The sequence below is a fragment of the Ursus maritimus genome, unplaced genomic scaffold (genome assembly GCF_017311325.1).
Source record: "Ursus maritimus isolate PB19 unplaced genomic scaffold, ASM1731132v1 scaffold_34, whole genome shotgun sequence".
NCBI lineage: Eukaryota > Metazoa > Chordata > Mammalia > Carnivora > Ursidae > Ursus > Ursus maritimus.
Genome location: NW_024426008.1, coordinates 1,154,466 through 1,175,885, shown reverse-complemented (window position 1 = coordinate 1,175,885; position 21,420 = coordinate 1,154,466). Strand labels below are relative to the sequence as shown.

General features: G+C 38.7%; 1 protein-coding gene across 3 annotated transcripts in view; it reads left to right on the top strand.

Annotated features, from left to right (window-relative positions):
- ERCC6L2 (ERCC excision repair 6 like 2) overlaps window positions 1–20,833 on the top strand; it is a 130,910-nt gene extending 110,077 nt beyond the window's left edge. For all 3 annotated transcript variants that reach the window (XM_040620146.1, XM_040620147.1, XM_008711803.2), the window contains 2 exons: window positions 11,740–11,921; window positions 18,516–20,833. In XM_040620146.1, coding sequence (XP_040476080.1) covers window positions 11,740–11,921; window positions 18,516–19,488 — 1,155 coding nt within the window. In that variant the 3' untranslated portion in view covers window positions 19,489–20,833. The remainder of the gene's footprint in view (window positions 1–11,739; window positions 11,922–18,515) is intronic.
- The last annotated feature ends 587 nt before the right edge of the window (window positions 20,834–21,420 follow it).

Sequence of the window (21,420 nt, the reverse complement as noted above, 5' to 3'; positions counted from 1 at the left end):
CATGCCTAGCTTGCCTAATCTCAGTTTATCCCCCCAAAAAACTGAGAGAGCAATCCACCTTCCCTGAGCACATCTGTAAGAGAACTCCACTTCTGTTCAGACAACAAAGAGTAGCAGTGGCTGTTGGTAGGCCATCAGCAATGCTTGCCACAGTATTCCTGGTTAGCTTGTGAAACTCTTTTGTGTTAGGAACTAATCTTACTCTTTTATTCCCAGGAGTTAGAACAGTACCTGGTACATAGATATTCAATCAGAGCTTACTAATTTTAACTGAATTTCTGGTAGATACTAAATAAAGCCTTCTCAAAGCAATTCTACAAATAAAAAATGTGAGTTTTAATATAAGCATGAATTCTTGTGTGGTGGATTGGCTTTAGGCAGGATAAATAGGCTTGAACTGTGGTCCTTGATCTAATATGAAATTTGTGACACTTTTGCAAATTTCCTATGGAATTTGTGATATTTTTACAGATTTCCTGATGAGAATAATATCTCTGTTAACATAACCAGAGTCAGTTCTCACAGATTTTATGTCAAGATTGTTGGCAAGTTGATATTTTATTTTACAGTTATCATCATCTCGTAGCCAAGTTACTATCAGAATCAACTTTCAATTAATCTGTAAACAATTTTCATGACTCTGGCAGCAACTGCTTAAAAAATGGAATTAGAAAGACATGTCCTACTTTTATTCAGTATTTAAGGTTACGCTGTTACTGTTGCCAGGTGAAGTAATGAATACCTTAAAAGGAAGAACTTTTTGTTTTTGGTAAATTGTCTTCCAAAAATTTTTCTTACTTGTGTTATGTTTGTGTAAGTTTATATTCATCCAACATCCATTTATTGAAAGTCTGTTGGGTACATGACTCGGGACTATCCCTCTCCCCCCTCCCCTCTCTCTCTCTCTCTCTCTCTCTCTCTATATATATATATATACACACACACACATACACACACATATATATCCATCTATATGGATGGATATCTATATCTATCTATATATCTATATCTATATATCTATATATCTATATATATCCATCTATATATCTATATATCTATAGATGGATATATATGTATATGTATATGTATGGTTGTTCTCTGTTAGAGGCATGTATAGATCCAGTTACATAGGTAAGATCTAAGCAATCAAAGTGGTTTCCAATAGTACAGGGGCCCTACCTATTCAAAGAGAACCCCTTGATTTTGTTCTGTTCCTTTGGTGTGTGAAATTAGGATTTTTGTTGTACATGCAACATTGTTGCTGCTTGGCTTGGTACGCTGTATGTGATTACATAAAATCTTAAGGTAGATTCCATTTATATAATAAAGCCATCAAATGAGAAATTGAAATAGCAATGCAAGAAAAAAAAAGTATGCAAGGAAAGTCTCATGAATCTGGACCTTCAGGCCTGGGTAGAACGATGCTGGGTTGAGGAAGTTTGGCTCCAGAAGTGAATATCATGGTGTGTTTGGCAGTGGTGAGAAGACTAGCCTAACCAGGCCAGCCTATACTGGACATCAGGAAGAGTAAGACTGCCTTGCTTTTGAAAGGCCTTGCATGTAGAGCAATAATCAAAAGATGTTAAACTGACCTGAACAGACCGAAATGTTAGAGTTTATACTCTGACAAGTAACTTTCAACATGTGCAGAATATCTAACCATTCCCTGGTGACGAAGGCCAAGAGCCAGGCCTGGAGCTGGTAATCATTATTCTAGACGGAACGACTCTTCTATTTTCCCTCAATAAGGCGGGGGCCTTTTCCTGTGTGTGGACATAAAGCTGGGTGAAACCAAAAGCCACTCTCGATCATCCTGGTCCGTTTCCAGCATGGAGGTATCAAGTATGTGCTGAATGAAGCCGTTTCAGTTTCTGGTGAATGAGCGGTTCTCAAAAGTGTGGTTCATGGAATGGACCCCTAAGATATTTGAGACTCTTTCAGGGGTCTGCAAGGTCAGAACTATTTTTAGAATATTTCTAAGTACCCTTTTCACTTGTTAACATTTGTACAAATGGTGCAAAGGCGCTGGTGAGAAAACTGAGGGCAGCTTAGCACGAGTCAAGCAGTGGCCCCGAATGGTACCTAGTGGCCTTTGGATTCTGTACCACCACATATTTGCAGGAAAAGAAAACTAGCTTCTCTGATAAATATTCTTGATGAATTTATATCCTTGATAAAAATGGCTAATTTTATCAAATCTCAACCTTTATACTCATCTTTTTTTCTATTCTGTTTGATAAAATAGGAAGTGTACATAAGCACTTGTATAATTGAGCTGGAAACTGAATTAGCCACTTTTTTATAAAACATCATTTGTACTTGACAAACTGGTTATTTAAATTTGCATATTTGGTAGGTAATTTCTTGAAAATGAACCTAGTGAGTTTTATACTTCAAGGAAAACAACGGGCAGTACGTGTTGCCAGAAATAAAAGTCAAGCTTTCGAGTGAAAACTAAAATGTTGAAAAACCATGACCATGACACTTTCTATATACTTAAAGATTTTTTTTCTGATGCAGTAGGTGATGATAACAACAAACATGGTTTTCCGGTGTTGTACAATTGAATGTTTCAACATTTTGAAGATCTGCATAGCTCAGTTAATCGATATTTCCAAATGACCACGGAATGATACCACAAAATCATGCTGAGGAAAAAAATCCAGCCAAAGTACAAGATATACCAGTGTAATTTAATTTTAACAATATAAAAAATTTACTGATACGGTTTCAGATTTTACATGAAACTTACCTTAATTGAGTTTTGATACAGTATCAAAAAAGAATATCTACAGTTATCTGAAAAGGCTATTAAAATATTCTTCCCTTTTCTATGTAAGTATCTATATGATACTGATTTTCTTGGTATACTCCAACCAAAAGAACCTTGTTGCAACAGATTGAATGCAGAAGCCAGATATGAGAATCCAGCTGTGTTTTATGAATCCAGATATTAAAGACATTTACAGAAATGTAAAACATGACCACTCATGGAGCCTGGGTGGCTCAGTCAGTTAAGTGTCTGCCTATGGCTTAGGTCATGATCCCAGAGTCCTGGGATCCAGTCATGCATCAGGCTCCCTGCCCAAATAGTCTTCGGAGAAAGTTTTACAGTTATGTAATGAATATGTATAAAGATTCAAAATTGTGTCAGGGCTACAAGATTCTAAGGACCTATTCGTTACCACTTTCTGGAGATCCTATAAGAACTGGTAGAATTGTGAATTTTAAATATGAAGAGAGTGATGGGAGTCCCTGATCCAGATTCCTACGCCCTGGATCCTGACCCCCAAATCACTCATTTTCTCCCAGGGTAATGAGGCTGAAAAAGATACAAAAACTTTCAAGTTTCCCCTGAACCCTAGGGCCTGAGGTGCTGAATCCAGTGTTCCAGCTGCTACTCCAGAAGCCCCCAGACCCTGCTCTAGCCTTTGTGTGCAGGAGGTAATAAGGGAATTTATGCCCCGACCACGCTGCCATGGAGGACTGGGGGTATTCGTGAACACTCCCTTTTACTGCTCCGCAGATTTTGGTGATTGCCACTGTCTGACCTGGCCTTTTCCACACATGACTGCTGTGGCAATGCCTTCAGGGTCACAGAGCCCAAGGAGATGGGGCTTTTATATTTCTTTTTGTAGTGTGTGCTCCACAGTGTTCACCTGCTCTCCCAAGGCCGTCACTTTGTTCTTTCAGATAGATGGATCTGTCGGACAGTGAGAAATGGACTCTTGTGGATAAAAAAGGAACGTAGGCACAGGACAGCCAATATAAAGTTGTCCTGTGGTGACTCACCTAGAAAGCAAAGCACTATTATATATAGATATATAGATACAGATAGAGGTATATAGATAGAGATGTAGCTGGGTTGTAACTATTATTTCTTCCAGGAAGAAAGTAGAACAATAACAAAAAAGATTTTGGATTTGCATCTAAGTTGTTTTTTTCAAATTTGAGTGTCATTTTTAAACGTGCAGAAAATTTGACTTTAGTTTTTATTTGCGGTTGGTCCTCTAAACAGCTGGCTTTTCTCCAGAGGAGGAGTAAAGACAACTCAGGGCTCAAGTTGCTTTAGGCTTTCCTGAATATTGAAAAACTACATTTACAGTAATATTGCCTACCTCCAGGCAAAAATCTTGAAGGATTACTTTAAGGATAGGAGCTTTTTCACACTTGTACAAAGATCCTTAAAAGTTTTTGTCCTTTTAGAAACTCAGATGCCGTTGAATGAATGTATTTACATGTGCTGTATGTTTTTACAGTACTCCTGATTCCCTGCTTTGCAAAGACAAGGAAGTTTATGACTTTTTACGTGTTTACAGAGTTTGGCCCTTACGCAAAGGGAAATTTCTTTTTTAATCTGTTGTTTGAACAGATGCGTAAACAAAAGCATTGCTGCCTTTCAGACTTCACTATTTAAGATTTAATAAAAAAAAATGAAAAAGCACTTACGTTTTTTTTTAGTCTCTATACAAAGTTGGTGTGATCAGGACCGTGTGAGGACCTGCGGCTACACAGTGCACCCACACGTGGCCATGACCACGGAGTGCCTTGTGAGGCTCTGCGCTATTCTCAGGAACAAGGTGTAGACCAAGAGCTTTTCTGTAACGGGCAGATCCTCTGGTGATCTTAGAACCCAACTTTAATTAATCTTTCCACTCTGGCTTCTCAGTAGGTCCAAGCCATCAGGACCTTCCAATGTCTTTGAAAATCTCCTCCCTGTTTTCAGTTTTCTCAGTGACGAACCAAGCCTAAACATCTGGTTATGGGAGAAAAACAGTGAATGCGTCTGTTGAGTCTGCATTGTTCTTTATTCTGGTGTATATTCTACAGGTGTTTTCTGGAGAAACCAGCTTAGCGGACAGATCCATTCCAGAATTGCTTAGTAAAACATTTCAGTAATTCCCAGTAGCCTGCAGCAGAATGATAGCAGCCTATCAGGCTGTTCTGCTTCATTGTGCCCTGTCCCTGTCCAAGCTTCCTCCGCCCCGTGGAGGGTATAGAGGACCAGGGGACAAAGAATCAGCGGCATCTGCACTGGCTGTGGATGTGTCTCTAGGAATTAGTCCCAAGGAGCTTTAGAAAGAGGGGGGTGGGGGAATGGGATAGACCGGTGATGGGTAGTAAGGAGGGCACATATTGCATGGTGCACTGGGTGTTATACACAACTAATGAATCATGGAGCCTTACATCGAAAACCGGGGATGTACTGTATGGTGACTAACATAATATAATAAAAAATCATTATTAATTAAAAAAAAAAAAAAAAAGAAAGATGGCAGAGATTACAATAGTGTTTCAACTGCCAAAATGGGAATTAGAGGCTATTCATGATTGCTTTTGAAACTCACTCTCCTGGATTGCAATGTTTCTTGCCCCATTGTTATAAGTGGTTGGCTATAAGAAAGATTGACCCCTGTCAGCTTTTTTCATTGCCTTGCCATTCCCATCTAGGTGCTCTCTGAAGGTCTTTTAATTAATTTACCTCCAAAATTATTTTTTACCTCCAAGACTATAAGTAGAAAGGTGTTGTTTTTTTTTTAACTTAAACATTCTCTGTATTATTCCCAGGAAAGTTTCCTATTATATAAAGATAGGTTTCCTACGTAGCAGAGTAAATAGAAAAATGTTAATGTAATCATGTGGCTGTGAGGTAGGGGTATATGCCTTTTTTTCTTTTCTTAGTACATTGATGCCAAAGATTGCTATCTTTAAACTTTTTAAGAGTCAGGTTTTTTTCCTTTCATATTGAAAATCCATATATACTTTATCACCTTTTTTAAAGCTATGCCTTTCAAAAAAGAACTATTGGTTCAGTTAAAGTAATGTAGCTTGGCTTAGATCTGTCTAATGTCTTGAAATACAGACAATGCACTTTTGGTTCAAAGAAAAAGAAAGTATTATCAAAAGTTATCTGAATGTTTCTTACTATTGGTCTGAAGATAAGGCACTTAACTGGTAGAACCAATATAAGTCTAAAACTTCCCAGTAAAGAATAAATTGTACAGAATTATATACAGTTGTTTAGGTCTGGATTCATTGTGGCTACTCTAGGAGACAGAATTTTTCCATAACAAAGTGCCCTTTTATTTATTATAATCCTAACATACATCTTTTACAACTTAAAATAATTATAGTTTTATTTTATAGAATGTATACGCTGTAGATTTTTAAATAGTAATTTTTATTATATATTTTCAAACACATTTTACAGATACATCAGAAAAATCAATAATGATTTTATAACTTCATCAAAATTAAACCAAAGCTGATAGCCATGAAGTCTTTGAAGTGAACTATTTCCAAGTTAAACATTTAACTGTGAATAGATGAGGAGACTACTTTGGCCAAAATATAGTAGAATAATTATCATTTATAGAAATAATACATATTTATCATTTTAGCTGAATTGAACAAATTTTTATATTATGAATTTTAGTTTTAATAACAACTACCTTTGTAAAGACAACACATCATGTGTTTATTTTTTAATTATTTTTTAAAGATTTTATTTATTTATTTGTCAGAGAGAGAGTACAAGCAGGGGGAGGGGAGCAGCAGAGGGAGAGGGAGAAGCAGGCTTGCTGCTGAGCAAGGAGCCCAATGTAGGACTTGATCCCAGGACCCTGGAATCATGACTGGAGTCAAAGGCAAATGCTTAACCAACTGGGCCACCCAGGCATCCCTACATCATGTGTTTAAATTCTTATTATATAGATCAGATTAAGACTTACATAATCAGACATAGCCTGTCTTTTACTTTTTAGCCCTGTTTAACTGTGGTCTCGGGGGGACAGTTTTTCCTTCACTTTTTCAATTCTCAACTAATTGCTCCATATATTATGTATATGTCCATAGGAGATTAAAATTATTACTTCTCATAGATTACTGCTCATAGATTAAAATTATTACTTCAGGATTCTCTGATAAATCCACCCTCTTAAGTAACCCCCATTTCCATTTAACTAATCTCATTATCAAATGGATTTTTAACTGCATTTTTACATTTTCTAGAAACAATTTCTGTGTTCTAACTTAACACTAAGTTTTGTTTTTTATAAAGATTCCATAAATTGAATTTGACTTTTCATACAAACACTATAGTAGAAACATCTAACAACACCTAGTAATTAAGCAAATAATCATGGATATAGCAATACTAAGTTATAAATTATATTCTAATAATGTCAAGCTTTTTAAAATACTTACTGGCAGAAATATTTATACTATACAATTACTGTACAAAGCCCTTATCTTTATAATTCCTTATCATTATAATCATAAATTATCATATGGAAGTAGCTTCATCAGAATCACAGAATATAGAAGTACTTCCTTAAGGCAAATCTTAATGGATAGTTCTAAAGAAATTTTTAAAGAAAATGTTAGGAACAATTAGGGGCTTTTGCAGAAAATGGCATTTCTGCTTTATTCTTGTCATGATTGCAAAATTTCTTTTTAAATACAGACATAGTGTTCCAGTTCTTGGCCATTCTGCTCTCTAGGGGAAAGAGGAGTGGATTCATTTTGCTTTCTTTAGCAAGCAACCTCGTGTTAAGAAGGGATAGTATTGTCCTTTCAATTCCTAATCCAGTTCATTTTACTGATTTTTCATTACTCAGGCCTTTATTACTGTTGCTACTTCTTCGTGTTGCCTCAGTGTCATATGACTTCACAGCTTTGACATAGTGGTAATGAATGAGCTTGAGTCCAATCCACATAATCTGGAATCTTTTCATCTTGGCCATAGGCCTTGAACTTTGCTTTATAATAAATTATAACTATCACTGCAATTGCAACTTGCACTTTGGCACTGTTTTCCTTGTATCAGCTAGCGTAAAGGATGCTATTTTACTAGAGTGAAACCAGCTTTATAACAAGGCCACCAGAATGTTTATTAAGTTAATTAATAAAATTTTGTTTCACAGCCTTGTTTCAGTAGTTTCAAAGGACTCTACTAAAATGGAAATCTGAACCTAGATAAATTAAAAAAAAAAAAAGTAAAGGATAGGGTATTGAGCCCATGTGGGAAAAGAATGTTTTTCCTTTTTTATGATTGTCTAACATAATCAGGTTTTTAAATATGGAATATATGGGGCGCCTGGGTGGCGCAGTCGTTAAGCGTCTGCCTTCGGCTCAGGGCGTGATCCTGGCGTCCTGGGATCGAGCCCCACATCAGGCTCCTCCGCTGGGAGCCTGCTTCTTCCTCTCCCACTCCCCCTGCTTGTGTTCCCTCCCTCCCTGGCTGTCTCTCTCTGTCAAAGAAATAAATAAAAAATCTTTAAAAATAAATAAATAAATAAATAATTATGGAATATATGGAAAAAATTAAAGATCCATATGTTTGATACCTGTTGTTGGAAAAGCTGAATTTCCCTGAAGACTTTATGAAACTGACTTAAAAAAAATGTATCCATACAAAGTGTGAGCTCTGTAATCCTGCCAAGGTCAGAAAGACCCAGAGTAATCATGTAAATTATTGAAAATTGCCATTGTCTGGCATGATTTCTCTGTGGCTTCAGAAATTGCAGTATGTGAGGATGGAGTGTTCTTGGTTGGCCTAGTTCCTTCTTTTTCCGTTTATTCCCTTTATCTTCATGTAAACATCCCATCTCTCCTTACAGTAATAGATCACTATTTCTTGGGGATCATCTAAGATGATGAGTCTTTTTATTGGAAATTTTCAACATTCATCTGTTTTCTTGTGATATAGAATAAATGCATCAAATCTCTTTCAAGTTTATCTTTAAAGGTCAGCATTTTCCTTTCTGTTAATGCTTTAAGATTCAAGAAATGATGCCTTTAAGGAGAATATTTTCAACATTTTGTGTTTGTCCATCTGGTTCACAAGAGGTATTTAAGAAGTCAATTTATTTTCATTAGAAATGGTTTGCTACTACAAACCATACAGTTACAGGGTGCCTGGCTGTCTCAGCTGGTAGAGCATGTGACTTGATCTCAGGGTCGTAAGTTTGGTACCCATGTTGCATATAGAGATTAAAGACAGAAAGAAAGCGGAGGGGAGAAAGAGAGAGAGGGAGAGGGAGAGAGAGAGAGAGAAAGAAAGAAAAAGAAAAAATAAATAACATAGTTATGTCATATGTGTTATCTTTATACTCAGTTTATTTCAATAAAATGAACTTGAATATAAGTTGAAGAGATAAACCATTTATTTTTTAAAAGAAAACTAAATGTTCTGTCTTTAAAATTAAAAAAAAAAAATGGGCTTGCCACTTTTAAGTCCCTTAAGGGTTGGGGCCTCTTTGTATATGTAAATATCTTTTTTCTCAACTGCATAGTACGGTGGCAGGAAGATAATAGGTGCTCAGTAAATATTTGTGGAATGAAAAACTATCCCCTACCCACACTCATTTGTATGTGCCATTTCAATCCCATCAAACTCCTATAAAAGAAAGATAATTATGTCATCAGCAAGAATCTGTATCTAGTACACTCTTACAGTCTTTCTATGTCTGAAAAAAAGAAGAATTTAATGATAGTTTAACTGGGTATAGAATTCTAAGTTTATAGTTTTTTCCTCTCTGCATGTAGAAGGTATTATCTAACTATCTTCTGGTGGTAGTGGTATTAATGAGAAGTCTTTCTTCAGGTTGATTGTCATTTCTTCGTGGGTTATCTTGTTTTTTCTCCCTGCTAGTTTTTAAGATATTCTCTGTGATATAACAAAGTGCAAGATTTATTATTATTTTTCCCACTACAGATTCTCTCTCCTTTTTTGATTTGAGGATTCATGCCTTCTTCAATTACCTGCCATTATGTCTTTGCAGTATCTCTTCTATTTTCTGTATTCTTTCCTTCTAGTATTTTAGAAGTTTTGGTGTATGTCTTCTTACTCTACCACTTTCTCAACTATCATTGTAAGGTTGTTTATTCTGCTGCTTTAACTCATATTTTGACCTCGTTCCCATCTCTGTTTTCTTTTTCAAAACTATATTTATTTTTTAGAGTTTGTGTTTGGTTCTTTTTCAGATCTGCCTATATAATACCCAGTTCTTGCTGGTAGATTCTATTCCTTCCTTTATCTTTCTGGACATGCTAACGATTTAGTCTCTTTCAGGTTTCTTCATTATCTATAATTCCTCCCATGTGTATTCTCACACTTGTTGCAGCTGCCCATTTTCATGGTGATGGGCTTTATATGTTCTTCATAATTTTTGCCTAAGTTCCTCCCCACACCTGCCCCCCACATTGGAATCAAAAGCATTCTCTGAATTATGGAAGTCTTCCTAGGGTATGTTTTTATATTCATTCCTCTTTGAGATCCATAGTTTTCAGTGATTCTGGGCTATTTTTTTATGTTGGTTTTTAGCTTAGATTTTCCATACCACCCAGGTGCTACAAAATCAGATTCCACAACTGGCACAGGCTGGGCATTCCAAATTTCATCAATGATTCTTCCTATCCAGCATAGGAAGGTAGCCTGCTTCTATCCTGTGTTCCCAATTTGGGCTTTCCTAGCTTTAATTTACGAACTGGATAACCTCTTAACTCCTCCTTTGTTTTTGGTTTGTTTGTTTCTTAATGCAGGGAATTCAGTCATTTTCATCCCCCCTCTAGACATGGGGCCTGCAGACTATAACTTAAGGCATTAGTTCCCATTGACCACTATGTTACTTCTTTGCTTTTTGGCACCTAGTGATGTGCCTTTCTTACTTCTGAGCTCAAATATAATTTTGCTGTTGTTGTTGTTGTTGTTGTCAGATTGTATACACTATTTCTCTTTTTGGAATGGGATGGGACTTTCCACATATTCACATCTTCTCAGGGAAATCGGAACCATACAGTATAAAAATTTTTTTTTCTTGACCCAGTGGTTTTAACAGTTTATGTTAAACAAGCAACCCGTATAGTCTGTAAAATAAATATGATTTTATCTATAATTTCAACCAACTGTAGTTAGCATCTTAAAATCACTAAATATCCTGGCAATCCAGTAGAGATTAAAGAGTAGGATTTACGAAAATGGTTCCTTGGGGCCCCTGGGTGGCTCAGTCGTTAAGCGTCTGCCTTCGGCTCAGGGCGTGATCCCGGCGTCCTGGGATCGAGCCCCACATCAGGCTCCTCTGCTGGAAGCCTGCTTCTTCCTCTCCCACTCCCCCTGCTTGTGTTCCCTCTCTCGCTGGCTGTCTCTCTGTCAAATAAATAAATAAAATATTTAAAAAAAAAAAAAAAGAAAGAAGGAAAATGGTCTCTTAATTATCACAGTAAGATTGTTATTTTTTAAAAGTTTGACTACTTACATAAAATTAAATACCTGAAAATTTGATTACTAATATTGAAAGAAATTCCTGAATTTAAGAATTTTAAATATCTCATTTTTATGCCATTATTTTTATAATCATTAATTTTTATCCTCAGTATTGGGGATATCAACACTTACATAGTATGCGATCAGTCTTGACAATGAAGGCATCGTCTTATTGCCATTACTTTTATCATATCTTTAGGAAAGATATACCTTTAACATATATCTTAGACCACAGACACCATGGAAACATCATAGTATTGCCATTACTTTTATATATTTCAGAAAGATATAAAAATAATTTTCCCTATATCTTCTTTTTAAAAATCTAGGTTAACATCTCTTATAGTGCTATCAGGTGGAAAATATGATATACTTGATTATAAAGAGTTTGGGGAAAAAATAAGGCCATCTCCTCATTTAACCAAAAATGACTATTTTTTCAGACTTAGTTTTTGCTTTCCTTCTCTTTTCAGACACATAAAGAAAAAGTGAAGACAGATACATTGACACATACAAAGAAAGGTCAACAAGTAAGTGGAGGAAGCATTTCATTTCCCCTTTACATTTCACACCCTGTAAGCCAGAAAAAGAAAAAAGTCTACCGCACAGACCAGACCACCTTCATAATTGGAGAAACGCCGAAAGGAATCCGCAGGTATGTCTATAACAACATTGGACTTTAAGAATTATTCTCGAAAGAAATATGGCTACTTAATAAAATACACAAATTATCTGAATCTTAACCATACCTGACATCTGAATTTGTACACTTTAGAAAATAAATTCCAGATGTTTTAAATGTTTTTAGAAAACTAATCCCTCAATTGATAAAAAATGAAATCTTTTTATGTGGATACATGAAATTCCTTAAGTGCACTATATTCATTCATTGAATATTTATTGAACACTTAATATGTACTCAGGCATTGTGCTGAGTGCTGAACGTACAGTGTAAAAAAAGGACATAGAGCTTATAGTGCAGTGGGAGTTGGCATTAAACCATAGGAATTTTCAAAAGTAAAAAAAACCACAACTTATAAGTAATTATTTAATGATAAAGAAGTGGACAGGCCTCCTTGATAGAGAATAGTGGGATCTGGAGGGGGTGCAGGTATCTTTCTGTTAGGTAGTCAGGGAAGACCTCGAGACAGAGTTGACATCTGAGACCTAAGGGATAACCAGGCAAAGAACTAGAGTTAAGAACATCCTGAGGAGGGAAGAGGTTGGTGTGTTCAAGGAACTGAGAGAAGACTTGGGTACTTAGTACATGATAAGCCTCACGGGGTGCCATGAGATGAAGGCCGAGACATAGATGGGGCCGGAGCGTGCAAAGCCCTGTAGGTTGTGGACAAGAGTTTGGATTTTATTCCAAGTGTAGCCAAAAGCTGTTGAAGCATGAACGTGATCTGATATATGTTTCTTAAAGATTGTTCTAGTTTCTGTGTGGTAGAGGGCAAACAAGGGGAAACCGTAGGAACTAGTTGATGGTGGTTGGCCATAGAGTTGTTGCCATGGAGACAGTGAAGCGGATGAATTCAGTTTGGTGCTGGACTGGTTGTTGGAACAACAGACTGGGTTGACTAAATGGGGAAAACTAGGAGAGAAAAGAGTTTGGAGTGAAAAAAAATCAAGAGTCCTCTTTTTGCTTATAATAATTTGAGGTTCTATGGAAATGCCAAATAGGCAATGGATATGCTACTCTGGGGTTTGGGGACTGGAGATCTAAATGTGTAAGTCATCAGCATGGAGATTGCGTGAACAGCCTAGGAGCCGGGCACAGAGAGGCGAGGAGGAGCCCCAAGACTGAGCCTTCAGGTAGCAGTGGCCTACGGGGTAGGAGGCACAATATAAGGTCCTGAAGTCCAGGAGGAGTGAAAGTTTCAAAAAGGAGGGAGCACTTCCCTTTATTAAATGCTTCTGAGAACCAGAATCAGATGAAGTGGGAGAGCACCTCCTGGAACCGGCAGCAGAGAACTCACTGGCTGCCCTGGTGGAGTGGTGTGCAAGTCTATGGGCAGATGTTGGTGCTGGGCTGAGTTGGGGGTGTGCAAGTCTATGGGCAGATGTTGGTGCTGGGCTGAGGTGGGGTGTGCAAGTCTATGGGCAGATGTTGGTGCTGGGGTGAGGTGGGGGTGTGCAAGTCTATGGGCAGATGTTGGTGCTGGGCTGAGGTGGGGGTGTGCAAGTCTATGGGCAGATGTTGGTGCTGGGGTGAGGTGGGCAAGCAGGGCATGGGCAGACCCTGTGACAGCTCTTGGAGAGTGAAAAGTAGCAGGACCTGGAGGGCGTTGTCAGTCAAAGGGAAGTTTTTTTTAAGTTGAGAAGATAATAGAACCTGTTTGTGTGTTGAGAGAAAAGACGAATAGGGGAAAAAGAGATCATGCCAGAGACGTGCCAACAGAAGTCCTGGAGGCGGGAGAGGGTGAGGTCCAGACCCCTGAAGAAGGTCTAGCCTTGTAGATGAAGGGATGAAGACAAGCACTGATATGGTGATATTTCCTCAATTAACTGAGAAGTAAAGTATCAATTCAGAGGGAGAGAAATTTCGGGAGAGGAAAAATCATGAAATATGTATTATAAAGTAGGACAGTAGGAAATATTTATTATAAATATATAATATATATTATAAAGTATAATTCTAGTGAGACTAGAATTCATGGCTTATGTTAAGTCCCTGTTTGAGAGTAATTCCAGTAGAAGAATCCATGCAGTTGTGCAGACTGTTCAGCAAGCTTCAACTGCTCGGTTACAGACCAGAATAGAGAGATGGCTAGGGTTTTTCAGGGGTTAGAGTGGAGGGAAAGAGAAGCAAGGAAGCTGAAAAATGTTTGCAAAGGAGTAATTATAAAATTGAACCTAAGCCAGACAAGAGGAGGCTTGATGAGGTCAGAAGTATCTTCCAGCATTGTCGTCATGGGGGAATTGAACAGTTGAGCTGGTGTATAAGGTGCCTGAATTCAGGGATTTGCAGGTCGTGCCGTTAATGGTAATGATGGTGGCAGTCACTGGTCTTAGGAATAAGGAGCTGACGTGCAGCTGATTCTTGGGTCAGGAGTGGTAAAGAAATTGGTGGGCCAAGAATTGGAGTTGGGTGGGGCATCCACATGGATAGTGGTGTTATCAAGAATGATGACAGGGGATGGGTAAGGAAGCAGGATTCATCTCAAGTGTTCGGTCACTAGCAGGAAGCAATTAAAAGGTCACTTAACAAGTTGAGGGAGAGAATGGTTTAGTGAGTAGCATAAACCTAAAAGAGGGGAAGGAGTCTCCAAGAAAATAATGGTCTGGAAGCAGCAATGTGAACAATGAACCCTGAGATTTAGGGTGTGAGTTATAAGAGCCTCCGCTTGTGAGGGCTGCATGGGAAGAGGCAGTATGAGGGGACAGAGGGACTATTCTGGGAGAAGAACAGGGGAGTTGGTAGATCATAGCCTGGTTCTAGGGGCACTGAAGAATGGTCTGGAAGGGTGAGGGATTGGATTCGATTGGGAATGAAGAGACTAGGAGGGGATGAGAGGCCAGTGCTTCCAGGTAAGAGATGAGTAGTGGCTGAGGTAAGCGGGGATGGGAGGCCTGGTTGAATTGGCCCTGAAGGCTTAGCAGGCAATGGGCAAATGGTGATGGTTCTCTGGGTTCCAAATTCTTTCCTCAGGGTTTGGCAGCTCCTCGGCCCTTGGGCGCTGGTGTGGTAGGTTGAAGCATGGCTCCTAGCTGCCCACCATTACCCAGGAAGTTGAACACCACACACGCTACAGTAGCGTATCTCCTCTTAAACAGACATATAATTATGATTCTGGGCAAACTTGAGCAATTTACTTTGGGCAGTTATTTTGCTCAGAGGCCGACCATAATGCATTTTACCAGTTTTGGGGGAGCACAAGTGTCCTTATCCCCTCTAGCACTGCATATAAAAATAAAACTATTAACAACACTTAGTTTTTGCCTCTTTTCCTTCTTTCTCTACCTAGCCTAGGGAATAAATGCCTCAGGCAAAGTGAAAGGCTAACGTTTGAATACCAACATCTGAACCAGGGAACAGTGTTAGAACTGCTGACACGTCTTTCCCGCTAACCATCCACCTTTGTGAGAATCACGAATCGGTACCAGCTGCAGCCCTCAGGTCACTGGAATGAAGCTTCTGTCTCCCTTCTCTTCAGAAAGCTTAGGCAAAGAGAAGATTGTTTAGCTGTGTTCTACCCCTTTCCCTCATTTCCTCGAGGAAAGGGGAGAGATCTTAAATTATATCCATGGCACACAGCTACTCTGGATATATTTGCTGAAAGATACCTATCTTTGGTTTTCTTTTTTTTTCTTTCTCTGTAGTGGCTCCTGATGTCTACTCTCGTTTACTCAATTGTCCTTACAAAGTGGCTAGCTTATACCTCCTGATTGTACCTTGTACTTCCTTAAATACTTCGAGAAAATTCCTCTAAAGTCCAAGAATTATGAAAGCAAGTTAGAAGGCAAAAATAAAACGAATTATAATCGTAACTCATCCTGTGAAGGGGCATCCGTACAGCCTAATTTACTTGCACGTTACTGACATGACACGGGGTCAGAGCAGCTCTCCTCCCAGAAGTGACAGACTTGTAGGACTGAGTGAGGTCAGCACAGCAAAGGTGAAAGTGCTTTGGCAGCTGCTGAGACACCACCAAGTCTTGGATAAATAAAAAGACATCAGCCTGTAACTTTGCCATTAACTTAATCTTCACAGCACAAATATTTATTAGAAAGGCCATGAAAATGGATTTGGAGATGATTAATAAACAAAATAATAATACCTCAGTACTTCATATGAAGTGAAAATTGGAAACTTTTAAGAACGTGCTTGTTGCTTTCCAACAAGAACATTGGCAATTGCCAGGACAGAAATTTGAAAGCTTGTATTTGTGTATTAAATATTCTGTTGGCAGGAAGAGTGGCTGTTGGTCAGGCATAGATAATATCTGGACTTGGAACAATTAATAGGACCAGTGTGGTGAGGACTAGAAGCCAGCGTCCTCGTCTGGAGCCACGAAAGTCCTGAGCATGCAGGATGGATTGCCACTAGAATCGCAGGAAACACAAACTGTATAACCTGGCCTGAGCAGCAAAAATAATAGTGCCTTTAAATCTCCTACTTACATACATTACAAATAAATCATTATTTTACCTTCAGGATTCCATTGTGTTCAGAAGAAAATTCAGACCTCTGAAATTGGCATATGGACCCCTCACGATTTTCAGCCTCTTCCTTGACTGTTTCTCCTGCCCTGCTGTACGCCAGGTCCCCTCAGAAGTGGGCCTGTGCATGTTCCCTCTCTCCCCGGAAGGTTTCCTCGCTCATCCTTGCCTGACGGGTGACACCAGAGAAGCCTGCCCTGCTACCTTACCCATGACCCATCACCGGCTTCGGTACCCCTTCTGTGGACACCCACAGGGCCCTGTATTTACATCCGTAGTGGGATTTATCACTCTCTTCTGGTTTGATTTTTCATGCATCTGTCTCCCCCAGCTCGACTATAAACTCCTTGAAGAATATGGGAGTAGGACTGTTCACAGAGCCTTCCACACATAGGGTCTATAAATATTTGTTGAATGCACAGATGACTGTTTTAAGGAAATATATAAAATATGAATATAATTCTAAAACGTTGGGACTTTTAGTCATGTGCTACAGCACCGTCTCTGGCTTTTGTCTGAAAGAATGTTTGGGAACATTGAGCTCTCCTGATTCATGGCCCAAACTCAGCATCAGCAAAGCAATACCCTCTGTCTTAATCTACTCTGTCTCCCATAACGAAATACCACAGACTGGGGCTTAAACAACAAAAAGTTATTTCTCACAGTTCTAGAGTCTGGGAAGTTCGAGATCAGGGTGCCAGCTGATTTGGCTTCTGTTGAGGGCTCTCTCCTGGCTTGCAGATGGTCACCTTCTCACCATGTCCTCTCATGTGGAGAAAGATCTCTCTGGTGGCTTCTTATGACCTCATTTAACCTTTATTACTTTCTAAAGGCCCTATCTCCAAATATAGTCAAACTGAGGATTAGGGCTTCAACATAAGAATTTGAGGGGGACACAGTTCAGGCCATAGCACCCTTATCTGGGGAAAGGAGCAGAGTCTGGTGTCTAGGGTTCTGAGACTTTTTTTCTTTCTGCCTCTGTCTTACAAGGGTTCTGGAAGGCCCGTTTCCTCACACATGCGTACAACAGCTTCTGTTAGTATCTTATACTAAAAGTGGAACTCACTACTTTAAATAGCATCTCCTTTCCTAGTTTAGCTGTCTATACCCGAGTTGGACCAGTTGGGGTAAGAATCTAGGTTTATCATTTTAGGATTTTCCTTTAGGATCATCAAAAAGTGTGAAATTTCTATGTTGTATTTGTGGAGGAAGGGGAAAAAGGAGAGAGAAGGAAAAACCCTTTATTTTTCAGAATTCTCTCTCTTCCATTCATTAAGACCTTTCTTTAACAATTGTAGGACTTAAACACAATATAGATTTTCACTTGATCTTACCCAAAAGGCCGAGAAGCGATAAACTATACAATATAGATTTTCAAATACAGATTATATAAATTATGATTCTCGTGTCAGTCATAAATTCATTGGCTGACGAGAGGAGTAGCGTGCTGGGATCCCACAATTCCCAGGAAATACCTAATGGTATAAATCAGAATAACTTAAAAAGCTGGTGATTTCATGAGCTCAAGGTTTCTTTCAGTAGCATGAGGAAAGAAGTCACATCCTGCTAGTATAAGATGCATTTTCATTATGGAATTAAGCTAATATATACTAAATGAATAAAATTACAGTTGACCCTTGAATAACACAGGTTTGAACGGTGAAGATCCACTTATAGGCAGATTTTTTTTTTTTTTTGTATATACAGTACTGTAGATGTATTTTCTCTTCCTGATGATTTTCTTAATAACATTTTCCTTTTCTCTAGCTTATTTATTGTAAGAATATAGCACATAATATAGCACATTGTATATAATGCATATACCATACCAAGTATGTGTTGATTGACTGTTTTATGTTATTGGTAAGGTTTCCAGTATTGGTAAGGAAACCAGTCAAGGTTTCTAGGCTAATTTTAGGGAGAGTCAAAAGTTATATTTTCAACTGCATGGGGAAATGTAACACCCTTGTTGTTCAAAGGTCAAACATGCATTGCTTTGTCTCTTTATATAATATCATTGATGATGAGTTCTTTAAAAATAAAATGTAATAAAAATAACCACTGCTTTTGTTCATTAAATCTTCAGAAAACAATTTGAAGAAATGGCTTCTTATTTTAACTTGCCTTCTGTAAAGGAGTTTGCTGAACATATAACTAATGCCACATCAGAAGAACGACAGAAAATGCTAAAAGACTTTTATGCTTCTCAATATCCAGAGGTAAAAGAATTTTTTGTGGATTCAGCTGCAGAATTAATTAAATCTTCCCATCAGAAAAGAGAGAGAGTCAGGAATAAGTCTGAAAAAAGAGAATCTCTTATAAAAGAAAGGCTGTCAGATTTTGAAACTTTGTCATTTAAAGATTCTCCCAAAAAAGGTTCTCAAATTTGCAGCCCAAAAATATATAAAGAAAAATCAGTTAAGTTTCAAAATCACAGTTTCCATAGAGAAGAGGTACTTTCTAATGATGGAGAAACGAACGAATCACCTATAAACTCTACCGAAGAGACTGACAATGGGAAAAACAGCCAAGCCTTCAAAGACACTGTAGCATCCTGCTCCCTGAACAGTAAGTCTGAAGTATACGAGTTAGAAAAATTAGAATATACCATGAAAGACCAACAAGACCTTACAAGAACAGGCATTTCAAGAACTGAACCCCTTTTCAAAATGGAAAACAAAAAGATAGAAAATCCAGAGTTAGGAAATACTTCTGTGGTAGGCTTACTTGGTGACACATCTATTCTTGATGACCTCTTTAAAAGTCATGGGAACAGTCCCACACAACTGCCAAAGAAAGTTCTTTCAGGGCCCATGGAAAAAGCAAAACAGAGACCAAAAGATTTCTGGGACATCTTGAATGAACAGAATGACGACAGTCTTAGTAAACTCACCGACTTGGCAGTGATAGAGACTCTATGTGAAAAAGTGCCCCTTGCTGCCTCCTCCAAAAGGAAAGAGGAGCTGGAAACTTCACTTTGGAAATCAAATGAGAAATTTTTGTGGAAAAAATTTAGCTCAAGTGATACAGATGAAAACACAACTAATGCGCAAAAGTAATGCATAAACATACAATGAATTACCATAACTTCTGCCGTCCATGTTTACAACACTGTGTTCCACACTCGTTATGTTACTGTGAACACAGTTGTCAGCATACATTTTTATTAAACTCTTGCTCTCGGTTGTTTTAGCCTAAAAGGTTATTATGTATTTTTTCCTTGATACCTGATTTGATCTTTTAAAGATATGATTGTATTATAGTGTAAACATCTTTATGAAATAGAGAAGGTCTGGATTTGTTATCAGGAGACCTGGGACGTCTCCCCTGCTGTGTAACCCTGTGCCTGTAAGTAAGTCACTTAACTTTGGTGTGCAGATATTCTCTAATACGAAAGATGAAGGTTGAACTCAAGCAACATTTGTGTCCTTGCAGCTTAAAAAGGCTTTGGTTTACTTTCCCAGATTCCATTAAGTCACAGGCCAAATTACGGTCATCGCCAAATCAGGCGTACATTGATGTGTTTCTTTCTTACCAGCATTTAGAAAATTAACTGTTTTCCTTTTCCCAAAACATCATGTATTGTTACTAAATTATTTTAGAGACAGTAATAACTAGTACTGAATATATGATGTTGTGTTAGAATAGTAAGTTTGTAACTGCTCAGAATCGCAGGGTTAGTGTCGTAGAACTGTGCCGGACGAGGTGTGACACCGAAGTCGTCTGACTACTGCCCAGAGCCGCAGGACTCCGTGCCTCCGCCTCTCGTACAGCAGAGAGCGTGTCATCAGTGTAGCTGAAGCCGTGTGTGGTACTGCTGGATCAAGTATGGAGAAGTGAAGGAACATTTTACCGAAAACCGTTCTTTTTTGTTGAGTGTAATGTGTATGTTTATAATCAACGAAGTGTGCTTATTGTCGAACTCATCTCCGGGAAACCTGCGCTGGTCCCTGCGTGCGGCGCCAGCGGCTCGAGACGTGCGGGTGGGGACCCCTGCAGCTGAGAGGCCGAGGGGGCGGCCGCCAAGGCGGGGGTCATGCCTGGCGCGTGGGCGCAGGGAGCCGAGGCCTCTACTGGCCCGCAGGCAGATGCGTGGCGGCGGCCGTCCCGCGGTGGGGCTCGCGGAGCTGGGGCAGGGGAAATAGGGAACAGCAGTGAGCCAGTGCCCGTGCCCCGAGCGCGGCGGACTCTTGTGTCGAGGGGCAGGGCCTTCGGGGCACCCGCCGTGGCCGCGGGCCCTGGTGCGAAATGGGAAAACAAAAAGAAAGAAACCTGTTCTCAAGGGACTGCGCGACTAAATACTTTTTCGCTGGCGTGTTGTTGAGGGCTGTGAAAACTATTTTCTATCATAACCCAGTGCGTATGTGTTAGTACAGATTGAAATAAAATGTTTACGAAATAATATGTACGCATAAGGCATGCAGTGGACTTTGATATCTCCTTTTCTGTTGCACTTTTGGCTCTTACGTCTATGTGTTTTTTAATGGTCTCATAACCCACTAAATTGATTTTATTAATGATTAGAAATCACAGTTTGCAAATCATTGTTTTAGATCATATAGTTTTTGGGGTTTGGGGGGTTTTTTGCTACTTTCAGCTGAGTTGTATCCAGACTTACCAGATGCTGAGTTTCACCACTGAGGTGCTTGCTACAAAATCAGTGTGTTGTGTATCTGCGGCAGACATATTAATGTTGTTAGCCTGCTGTGGGCCTAGCTGTAGGAGGAGCCAGGATAAGCAAGCAGACACCCCTTCATCTCAGTTTTCGTACCAGGTGGGAGAGTTCAGTCATTTTAATAAAAGTGGATCTTTCATAAAATAAAATACCTTTAAAATTTTTAATATAGATATGACCTTTGAATCATAAAATGATATTCATACAATATAATGAGATACTATTAAAGAGATTTTTATCAGTAAAAGTCAAAGTGGGAGCAAAAATACAGACATAGAGTTTAAAAACGAGTTTCAGCAGTTGCCAGTGAAACTAT